The sequence below is a fragment of the Mesoplodon densirostris genome, chromosome 1 (assembly GCF_025265405.1).
Source record: "Mesoplodon densirostris isolate mMesDen1 chromosome 1, mMesDen1 primary haplotype, whole genome shotgun sequence".
Lineage (NCBI taxonomy): Eukaryota > Metazoa > Chordata > Mammalia > Artiodactyla > Ziphiidae > Mesoplodon > Mesoplodon densirostris.
Window position 1 is genome coordinate 155,849,684 of NC_082661.1, and position 12,246 is coordinate 155,861,929.

General features: G+C 39.3%; 1 protein-coding gene across 3 annotated transcripts in view; it reads right to left on the reverse strand.

Moving 5' to 3' along the window:
• Nucleotides 1-11,873, reverse strand: part of WDR19 (WD repeat domain 19) — an 89,129-nt gene extending 77,256 nt beyond the window's left edge. For 2 of the 3 annotated variants that reach the window (XM_060110955.1, XM_060110945.1), the window contains exons 1-5: nt 11,817-11,873; nt 9,116-9,207; nt 8,763-8,828; nt 5,011-5,136; nt 588-703 (exon numbers count right to left, since the gene is read on the reverse strand). In XM_060110955.1, the coding sequence (XP_059966938.1) occupies nt 588-703; nt 5,011-5,136; nt 8,763-8,828; nt 9,116-9,207; nt 11,817-11,822 (406 nt within the window). In that variant the 5' untranslated portion in view covers nt 11,823-11,873. The other variant, XM_060110962.1, reaches the window with a different exon arrangement.
• Between the last annotated feature and the right edge of the window lie 373 nt (nt 11,874-12,246).

Genomic DNA, 12,246 nt, shown 5'->3' on the forward strand with positions numbered 1-12,246 from the left:
ACAATAATTGAAAAGAATCGATACTGTTTCCTCCTGGGGAGTCCCAGGGCAGATGCTAGGTGACCAGAGGCTGGGGGAATCAAAGAGACCGAACCAAGAAGGTCAATGGATTAAACACACATACCATCCAGTCATATACCCTGAGGGAAATATAACTCGAAGTCAACTCCTAGAATAAATTGGTGTTTGGAGAGAGTGAGGGGTCAGAATTAGGAATCTGGATATACTCTGTCCAAGAAGCCTCCAAACGTTTTAGCCCATCTACTAATGTGTTGATATGCATCTGAGCTATTCCATGCCAGAGGCACAATCTGGGTGAGAAAGGGTCAGATGGAAGCCATGCTATTAATGTACTGGTGTCCAAAGGCACAGGCTCACCCTAGGGCAACCTGTTACATAGCCTGGGAAATTCTTAGTAGGTAGTGAAGATGGATCTTCTAGTTTAGATAGATGTATGGCTTGACCAGGGAAGTCTTCATTTTAAACTACAAAATTTCTCTTGCAATATCAGGGAAATCTGAGGTGGTAAAATTTCCATTTATGTAAAGCATCTCAAGTATTTAGCAGTGTTTCCAGCTACAACCTACCAAGGACAGGAATCTTTCGAGATGTCTGACGATTATAAATGAGCAAATTTCCTTTAACAGTTCCAACAGCCAGGAAACTTCCAAATTTTGACCAAAGAAGGAAAGACAGTTGATCCCTGTAACATTAAGATACAAATTACTAAACAATTCACAATTATAACCCCTTAAGTAGTCCTTTTAAAAAGTACTTCATGAATAGTTTTAACATCTACTTAGAAGCTGAAGTACAAAATTACAACTTAATGCTTTAGGACTACGAAGAAGTGCTAAAGACATTCTGAGACACTATAAAATGATCTTAGGTGAGTGAGACTTAAAATACAAATGTATGATGAATATAGGCTTCAATTCAGTCATGATGGAATATCAAATTTCATCAGATGACTCATGATGAGATACTTATTAATTTGTCTACTAATGATAGTTGTAACTCTAATTGTGGTAAAAATCTTCATGGATGATAACATCTCATGCTTTAAAAAAAAGTAGGGTCCAACTATACGATATACTAAATTGGAAAAATCATTGGGAATTCATGATTCATGAAAAAAGACATACATTTTCCAGCTCTGCTAAGAGTAGCTCAGAAGGAGGTAGAAGGCACGTTTGCCTACCACCAGTTCTTACTGTGCATTCTAGGATCCATAGGTTGAACTTTTATACAATCTTCTACTAAAGGGAATCAAGACTCCTTGGAGAGTAGCTCATTTATATATTGAGGAAAGAAATCACAATGGATCTAGAAAAGTGGTTATGAAAATACAATCCCAGGACCAGCATCACCACCTGGGAACTTCAGAAATGCTAGTTCCCAGATCCCACCCTTGTCCTACTGCATGAGAAACTGGGGGTGGTGCGCAGCTGTCTGTGTTCTCATAAGCTCTCCAGGTGATTCTGATGCAGCTAAACTTTGCGAGTCACTGATAGATCAAGCTACTGTTTTCAGAAAGCAACACAGCTCTCAAGAATGTTGAGGGCAGTAATAAAAGGACAAAAGAGTCAGCTTAAAGGGGACTCCTCTGGCTAAATTAGAGGAATTTGAGCATTAAAAATTACATATTTAATTGAAACAAGTTGAGTTTGTGAAAGGCCATAAAACCTAATGATACTTGGAAGACAAAAATTCACTTAAAGCATAGGAAAAGTTAGTTGTAATAATAAGTGAATGTAATAAAATGTTTAGCTAAAAATTAATTTTAATAAGAAGTATTAATATACCGGTCTGCTAGCTTTCTTCAATTGAGTATATATTTACAATTATTGAATATATTAAGTATACAGTATACTTTATAAAAGATATTAAGTACATATTTTATAAAAGATAAATATGCATTTGTCTCTCAGTTTAAGTAGGCACAGCAGCCTTGAGAACATGCCTCTCAGATCTCCAACTATAGAAAGTGTAACCGACCAAGGCCCCCAGCTGCTAGGCATTGGAATCCATCACCACCTCAATGTGCTGGGACCACACCTTCCCATGGGCTGTTCCCAGACAATGACTGCGCATGGCAGGGGTCCTGCTGAGGCCCATTCCTGGGAGGCACAGGACTCCTTTGATGGTAACTTTGGCTCAGACTGGGCCTAGCTGAACTTTTTAGAACTGTGCTGCGGTCCCAGATGTTTCTACCCCCCTTTCTTTCTTCCCTCTCTCCTTTACAAGGGTCAGACATGCACTGTGGTCTGACGGCTCTTCTAACTTCTTCTCCCTCTCTGTTCCCTCACAGATATTTCCTGTGATAAACACCTTACACATTTAATCCCATTTTGGAGTCTGCTGCTCAGAAAACATGAATTTAAAAAATTGGAGTGAGCTAAATAGTATCAGAGAAAAGAGGAACTACATGACAAGAACAAGGTCTGATTAGCAACTGTGGTCACATCTAGTAAGAGTAGTGTAACAATATTAGTCCAGTCAATAGTTGATCAGTACTAACAGTCACAGAACAACCAACTAGAAAGAGGGTTAAATGGTGTATTCCAAGAAGATCAAGTAATCAAATGTCATCAAAAGAAGAGTTCACTGAATGGGCTTTATCTTTCCTCTCTTAGGAGGTAAGACCTCTAGAAGGTTCTACAAAGTACAGTAAGATCCCAAGACATACATGTTTCCAATTATGTTAACCGATCAGGCCAACGTATAATAATCACACGTATTTCTGGCCAAGAAAAATGTAATGAATATTTTACTTTCGGAAAATGCACCTGGCTACAAAAAAAGGCAACCTATGTGAAAGGCACAGGTTTGTAAAATTCTGGCTGATATGACAGTTGAAGGTCAATTAGAAAAGAAGCTGAGTAGGGCGACTAGTACTCAGGTGTGAATGGTCTTGGGAGAAGCAACCATGTCCCATAATCCAACCAAGAATCAATTGGTTGATGAACCAGATGTTGTACTCAGAGTTTCTCTGAAAAGATTGCTGTATCCCAGGTAAAAAACTAAATGATTACTGCTGTAGGCCTAGGTAGGACCAGGGTAAGTACTACTATAATCTTAAAAAGTATAAAAAATACATTTAGTAAAAATGATGAAATAAATTCAACCCATTGTGCTAACCTAATAATTTAAGATAGTTAAGTGGCACTGCAGCAAGTTTTGTAATAATTATATTTGATGCTTTGTGAATTATTTGTGTTTGAAGTGCGCAGAAGAATCTAATCAGATTAAATTTGTAAATGAAATTTTAATTGTTTAAAGGAAACTTAAGTTTGCAAAATATTTAAGAAAATTTTGCAAACTTGATATTCAAAATTGTTACCTATCATGATGTATTAGATTGATCATTAACAAAAAAACAAACAGTAGTAGGTATACCTTTCTATAGCCAAAGGCCTTTAGACATTCCATATTAATAGCAACAGTAAAACACCCTTAATTTTACCTTATTGATAATTACAATAACATCTACTGTTCCCTCAGTTCTTATTTTGGTGCCTGGCCACTGCATACAATTAACTATCACAACAATCCTGAGATGATGTGAGAAAATGGAAGTGGGGGAAGATAGGCAGTGGGAGGCAGAGCTGCCAATTCGAAACACCTGGGATTAATTATGAAATTTTTTTCTCTGGGTCAGGATTTGGCCTCACTGATGCTCAATTTGGTTCATGAAGCAGTACTTGATGTTTATAAACATCCTCTTGAATGGAAGCACACAGGGTGTGTAAAATCCTTCTGAAAAGTGATGTACCGAAGTGTTAAAGGACAGAGCAAGAAATGAAGGTTCTCAGACCTAGCAAGACTTGATGTTGGTCAGGCACTATTGCCTGTGGATGCATGTCTCGTGCGTCACTTTGGAGGGTCAAGAGAACCTGCGCTAAGGTGATGTTTGGTCCTGCTCTGTTATTCCTTGGTAAATAAGTTGGAAAAGTATAGTCTAACCTTATGGTATGTGTGTGATCTCTTCCTGCCCACCTGCAGGCCACATGATGCCATGAAGCAGATTATTATTACTATACACTCTTTACATATATGAAGAAATTGAGGCTTAAAGAGAGGTTAAGCAACTTGTTCAAGGTCAAAATTGCAGTTTTAGTTGTAAATACCGATAGGTTTTTCTTTTCCATATGGCAAAATGGTTTCCATTTCAGCAGAGACCTGCAATTTATTGTCTGCCCAGGATTTTTCCCACTTGTGAACTTCCCCACCCTCATTCCACTCTTCACTGGGTAGGATTATCAACCCCATGGCCCTGCCTACCCTATTCAGAGAACTTCTGAAGAAATGAGTGGACGCTAGTAATGTGATAGGGGCATGCTCTTTCCTCTGGCATAACTTGCTGTGAAGAATGGTATAAGCTGATACCTACCAGTAGCCATCAAGAGTCTGACTTACATATACAGGATGGATAAACAAGGTCCTATTGTATAGCACAGGGAACTATATTCAATATCTTGTGATAAACCATAATGGAAAAGAATATGAAGAAGAATATATGTATGTTTAACTTAATCAGTTTGCTGTACAGCAGAAATTAACACATTATAAATCAACTACACTTCAATAAAATTTTAAAAAGAGAGAGAGTCTGACTTAGAAGAAGTCAATACAGAGAAAGGAAGAGCTGAGAGATGGAGACAGTCTTGACTGCATCATTAGAACCCCTAGATCCAGCCATGCCTGCAGCCAATCCCATCTCCAGATTTTCCCATATATGTTTTCTCTCTTCTTTGGACATTTTAGTCTGTTCCATTGAAAGCAACTTTTTAAGAAGTCATATTTTATAATCATAACAACTTTATTCTAATTAACTGAACAAAATTAATAGGATTATATATAACAATTAAAAAAGAAATGAACTTTTTCCTTTATAAGAAAATAACTCATCAATGCATCTTTATAATGAAAGCAGTATTTGTAGCATCAAATCTGCAAATAATGATATTTCTAAGTGAAGATTTAAAATATAAAAAAAATTATCCTTACCTCATGCCACTGTCTAACTGGCTGGTTTTGTTTGTGTTGGCATCCCACAGATAAATGTAACTGGATTTCTCAGCAATCACTGCTAGGATATCTCCATCCTTATCCCAATCCATAGCAACACAGTTACTTTTTAAAAAGAGAGCAAAACATCACTATGCATTTTTTTTAAGTAGGGAAAGAAATTTAAACACTCAACTATTTGTGATTTTTGTCTATAACAAGACCATTCAATCTATTTTTGAATACGTCATAAACTTTCTAAAGTGAGAAATATAACTCACCATTCAGTGCCTGGATAAAACTAACACCAATTATGTCATTGTTGAGGGAACAGAAACATTTTAAATTCTATTTTAAATATCATTTTCATATACTATATTAAATATAATTATACCTAATAAGTTAGCAGATTTTCTCAACACCTATAAAGAGCCTGGCCCTTTGGTAAAACAAACTCATCAAGCACCTCTGGAAAGGAATCACATCTGGAATCAAGAGGAAATTTGTATGATCAACTTTCGAAAGGTTATTTCAGATTTACAGAGGGAGAAAGTAGGTACTGATAAGAAATGATGTTATATCTAGATAAACTGTGTATTGAACAGATCAAGGCTGGGTAGACGTAGGACTGCAAACAACAAGAAAGACTGAATTCTGAAATAGTGAGTAAGAAAGTTTATTTTTATTTCATATCTTAATAGAATAAGAGTGATTCAATTAAGATAACAAAATAGTTATAAATAGGAAATGCTCTATTTAACATGTTTCTTACTGTTTAACATTACTCCAAATGTCTATTATAATTTAAGAACTTCCTTGAAGATTAACCTTTCCTTCCTTCTCTGATGCTATATTTCATTTGGAGACCCTCTGTTCTTGGGTATTGGCTAAGCCATACTCAGTTTTACATTTAAGATAGCTGGGCATTACTTAAGTTATTTTATTCTTCGAACTGTTAAAATATGTTTTGGGGGACTTCCCTGGCGGTCCAGTGGTTAAGACTCTGTGCTCCCAATGTAGGGGGCATGGGTTTGATCCCTGGTCAGGGAACTAAGATCCCACATGCCACACTGTGTGGCCAAAAAAAAAAAAAAAGTTAAAAATAAAGAAATAAAATATGTTTTGGGATCTCAATTTTCTATAATATTTTCAGGATTTTGAGAGTGTGGAAGAGGGAGGCTTTCAAATTGTTGATAAACTCATCTGCCGATTAAAGACAATATATAATGGCATTTTATTTATGTGGAGATCTTTTGACAGTCTAATTCAACTATGATGAATACAGCAAAAGATTCATAAGTAAAAAAATAAGGCCATTGGGCCTCCCTGGTGGCGCAAGTGGTTGAGAGTCCGCCTGCCGATGCAGGGGATACGGGTTCGTGCCCCGGTCTGGGAGGATCCCATGTGCCGCGGAGCGGCTGGGCCCGTGAGCCATGGCCGCTGAGCCTGCGCGTCCGGAGCCTGTGCGTCCGGAGCCTGTGCTCCGCAACGGGGGAGGCCACAACAGTGAGAGGCCCGCATACAGCAAAAAAAAAAAAAAAAAAAAAAAAATAAGGCCATTGTGTAACCAAAATAGATGTCACAGAGATTATGCAATAAAGCTCATACAATTTACTCAAAGAAGTTTTTTTTACTAAGTGCCTTCTTACTTTATTTTAGACATAATTATCACTAGCTTGCCCTCTGTTTCTTAGAATAGAGAAACCAGAAGCAACAATTAAGAGAGCAGTGGGATACAGATGGCCAACAAACACATGAAAAGACGCTCAACATCACTAATTATTAGAGAAATGCAAATCAAAACTACAATGAGGTATCACCTCACACCGGTTAGAATGGGCATCATCAGAAAATCTACAAACAACAAATGCTGGAGAGGGTGTGGAGAAAAGGGAACCCTCCTACACTGTTGGTGGAAATGTAAACTGATACAGTCACTATGGAGAACAGTATGGAGATTCCCTAAAAAATTACAAATAGAACTACCATATGACCCAGCAATCCCATGCCTGGGCATATACCAGGAGAAAACCATAATTCAAAAGATACATGCACCTCAATGTTCACTGCAGCACTAGTTACAATAGCCAGGACATGGAAGCACCTAAATGTCCATCAACAGAGGAATGGATAAAGATGTGGTATATATATACAATGGACTATTACTCAGCTATAAAAAAGAATGAATTTGTGCCATCTGAAGAGAAGTGGGTGGACCTAAAGACTGTCATACAGAGTAAGTCAGAGAAAAACAAATATCATTTAATATCGTTATATGTGGAATCTAGGAAAAGTGATACAGATGAACTTATTTGCAAAGCAGAAATAGAAACACAAGACGTAGAGAACAAACGTATGGATATCAAGGGCAGCGGGGGTGGGATGAATTGGGAGGTTAGGATTGACATATATACACTACTATGTATAAAACAGATTACTAATGAGAACCTACTGTATAGTACAGGGAACTCTACTCAATGCTCTGTGGTGACCTAAATGGGAAGGAAATCCAAAAAAGAGGGGATATATGTATACGTATAGCTGATTCACTTTGCTGTACAGCAGAAACTAACACAACATTGTAAAGCAACTATACTCCAATAAAAATTAATAATAATAAAAAAAAGAGAGCAATGGGAAATGCTAAAATGGTGGCATTAGGTGGATGGGAGAGAAGTAAAGCAACCTGATTTGCAAAGATGATGGCGATAAGCTACAGAAAGCAGATGTGAATTTAAAAAGCCTGGCAGCATAAGACCATTTAGGTGAGGGATTCTACACATCATAATAACCACTAAGGCTATCAGTAAAATAACTAATACAGGGAATGATCACACTGAATCATTAAAAATGCTTATGTGGGGGCTTCCCTGGTGGCGCAGTGGTTGAGAGTCCGCCTGCTGATGCAGGGGACACGGGTTCGTGCCCTGGTCAGGGAAGATCCCACATGCCGCGGAGAGGCTGGGCCCGTGAGCCATGGCCGCTGAGCCTGCACGTCCGGAGCCTGTGCTCCGCAACAGGAGAGGCCACAACAGTGAGAGGCCCGTGTACCGCAAAAAAAAAAAAAAAAAAAATGTTTATGTTATGCTTACTGTAATCTAGAATGACTTCCTTAAAATATATAAAATAAGGTCTTGGGCTTCCCTGGTGGCGCAGTGGTTGAGAGTCCGCCTGCCGATGCAGGGGACACGGGTTCGTGCCCCGGTCTGGGAGGATCCCACATGCCGCAGAGCGGCTTGGCCCATGAGCCATGGCCGTTGAGCCTGCGTGTCCGGAGCCTGTGCTCCGCAACGGGAGAGGCCACAACAGTGAGAGGCCCACATACCGCCAAAAAAAAAAAAAAAAAAAATAAGGTCTTTGTCCTTTAAGAAGTATGCAAAAAGTAACTATTAGAGAGGAAATACTACAGACATATGGGCTTATCTTACCTGCATATACACACACTAAAGCTTGTTTATAATTAAGTAAGAATTCTTTCACATGGACTCATTTATAATTCTGTCTTACAGACTATCTGTGAATGTATGAGTGTTTATAAATGTTAAATTCTAATTCATATGCTATATATATACATATTTCATTAACTGTTTATGGTATAAAAAACCAAATCTCTTTGCAAATGGAGAAGGCAAAAGAGGAGATACAGGTAAGATATGTTATAAAATTCGATTTGATCATAGTTTTCAGACAGTGTTTTTTTATTTTTTAGGCCACAAAGCTTGAAAAAGTTTTTGATCTACCACTGTACTTACCCAGATAAGTTGATTTCACTTCTTTTTTGACCATGGCGATCAAAGATTTTCACAATATGATCAGCTCTAAAAGAAATCAGAACGCAAAGATACGATTTAAGTGTTTCTTATTTCTCTAAAGAGTTTTTTTATACACCCAACTGATTTTATTTTCTCACGATAGTTTCATAATTTATATGTAAAAAGTTATTACCAGGGAAAAGGTTCTATGAATTGTGATGTTAATGGAAATATATTACTTTTCCCACCATTCAGTCATCACCCAAGAATTTCTACTGAACAGATAGTGTAGTTAGGTGGGCATACAACCATTTGGAGTCAGGATGATTTACCAACATTCACTGATTTCTTACCCTGTTACTGCAAGGTAGTTTCCTGATGTTTTCTGCCAGGTAAACTTTATTGGTGTGCCAAGCCAAGTCTTTTCTAGCAGTGAGAAAACACGCTAAAAAACACAATACAATTTCTATATTGTCAAAACATACAATTAAGCGTTGGTCAGAAAAGATGTCAAAACATGATAATGAAAACAGTAGGATTCAGGATGGTGAAGGCTTATGCTAGAGCTTACCCAAAAGAAGTCAACAATGTAACAAACAAAATGACCAATCAACCAACCAACCAAATAACCACAATCTGGTCGGTAAAGTATGGACCTCGATATATATGGGAGCATTCACTATAAAACGTTTTTGCTTTTGAATGTTTTCAAATATCAATTTTATAAAAATGTATGGCTTTAGTGTTTTATAGCTATTAAAAATTTAAATAATTTAAACTTGAACTTAGCTAATTATTAATAGCATAGATTTGGGGAGATTAAATTTAACAAAGTTGCTATTAAAAAATATTAACCCTGGGGCTTCCCTGGTGGTGCAGTGGTTGAGAGTCCGCCTGCCGATGCAGGGGACACGGGTTCGTGCCCCGGTCTGGGAGGATCCCACATGCCGTGGAGCAGCTGGGCCCGTGAGCCATGGCCACTGAGCCTGCACGTCTGGAGCCTGTGCTCCACAACGGGAGAGGCCACAACAGTGAGAGGCCCGCATACAGCCAAAAAAAACAAAAAACAAAAACAAAAAAAAACAAAACCCCGATAGAAATACAAAATGTCTATACTTTCTTCAAAATTATTATTTTCCTTTCCCCATCAGTTACATTTACTTTATCATTAAGTGTTTAATTTGGCTATTGGGTGGACACTTTTTCAATTGAAAAATCATTCTTTTCACTTAGACAATAAAGAACTGTGTATCCAGTATGGAAGCCACAAACCACATGTGGACTTGGAATTATATTGAGGACTTGAAATGTGGGCAGTCCAAATTTAGATGTGCTGTAAATATAAACTACACATGGGGTTTCAAAGACTATAAAGGAGAGAATGAAAACTATCTTCACTGATAATTTTCATACTGATTACATGTTGAAGTGATAATATTTTGGATATACTGGGTAGAATAAAATATATTATGAGAAGTAATCTTACCTGTTTCTTTAAAAACATTTTAATTTGGCTACTAAGATTGTTAAATTACACTGGCTCACATTATATTTATATCAAAACAGTGCTGATCTAGAACATCTAGGAACTTAAGAGTTTGGATGAATAAATGTAGATTTTAACATTAGGTTAAATTACAGGTTAAACAATGATGCCTATATCTAGGCATGTGAAGTTTAGAGACTACTGCAGGTGGCTTGACAGTATGAATAGCAACACAAAACTCTTCCAGTGGTCAAAATTGAACACCAATCATAGGCATTTACTATGTTAAAGATTAAATCCACCTCTACTGAAAACAGGTGCGCTAAAATCACAGGTGCATCCAAGTTTTGTGGACCATGAAGACACCCTTAAAGAAAAAAAAGAATATAAAAGCATCTTACTTTTGCAATTTTATGACCACATTGCCCTGGAACCCCTGCATGCAAGTGAGGGGTTCCTAAACTTGAATTTTACCAGCTTCATGGTAGACCTCCTCTGGCTGTGATCTTATAAACTATTTTTATTCAAAGGAGGTTTACAGACACTCCATACACATACAATGGACCGGAAAATGTGCTAGCTTCACAACCAGAAAACCAACGTTTATATTTGGCTTTTTATTTATTAGCTGTAGGGCTTAAAGCAGGTCGATTAAATTGCCTCAAACACAGAATTCTCAACTGTGAACCAGGAATAATAATATCTCCTTACTTCTGGTACTTCATAAATTGTGAAGAGCTTTAGAAATGAGTTAAGATTACCAGTCTGTCAACTCCAATCTCCACATTAATAGCCACCAGAACTTATAAAAACTAAGCTTTCCATTTCTTTGCCAGATAGGGGTGTGTGTGTGTGTGTGTGTGTGTGCGCGCGCGCGTGTGTGTGTGTGTAAGGGGATATTGATCGGTAAAGCGAACGGTTAATGATCTGTAGCCAGGGGAATGGGGTTCACGAGAAGCCCAAGCCCAGAAACCTTGCGTGCAGAGGATGACGCTCTAGAGCTTGAGACCTGCGTGTGCAGATTTCCCCGTGAATAATGTACATCGCCGCCAGGTGATCTGTAAATTGCACCAGTCACAGGCAATACAATTTGAGATTATTTTTTCGCAGGCTTTTCAATCATTTTAAGGCGCTGAGCAGTCGCGCGGCTTGCCAGGTGTTTAGCTGCAAGAAATGAGGCAGCTCCTGACACCCGAACGAGTCAACTTCACCGCGACCCTCCAAGCGCTTTCACACAACTCGTTCTTTCCACCGTGCGAAGTTCTGGTTCTCTTCAGATCCAGTCTGCTCATTTCCAGCCGTGGCGGGGTTCCCTCTTGCCGCAAAGCGCCAACCCCATCCGCGGTCCCAGAAATAAGAGGCCTCCCTCCCCGCCTTCTCCTCTTCAATTTTCCTTCCTATTCCCTTGTTCCTTCAACTTCGCCCCTGCTCTCCCCCTCGTTGGTCGCCCCGCTCCCTTCCCCACTTCTCACGCACTCGGGAGGACGAAGGGAGGTCACAAGCTCCTATCCTCAAAGCGGCTCTTGGCGGGCTTCTTCCCGCTCCCCCGGGGTTCGTAAATTACTTACCTTCATCTCAACGCTCGAGCAGCCGCGCGATCTAGCAAGTGCGCAGGCGCACCCAATCTCCTCCAAGAAGGCTACCGCGTTCCCGTCACCCAGGAGACCGCGCGAGCAATGGCCAATCAGCGAGCGCTAGCTGAAGCACAGGGCCTAGCGGCGACCTCCGCGAGGAAGAGAGGGAGGCGCGGACTGAGATCACGTGATGCCCGCGAAACAAGGCCCAGAGAAGTTGAACCTCGCGAGGGCCTGCTGCGCCCTTGCTTTCTGGCTGGGCCCTGATTGGATGCGACCCAGGGGAGGCTAACTCTGTGAGACGTTGGAAAGCGCCTGCGTAAATTTCGGCCCCGGCTGCTAAGAAGTCAATAGTAGCCAGGGGAGGGCGCTGAGAATTTCAAGAAAATAAAGGAGCTGAGAGTGGATAAAAGGAGGGGGGAGC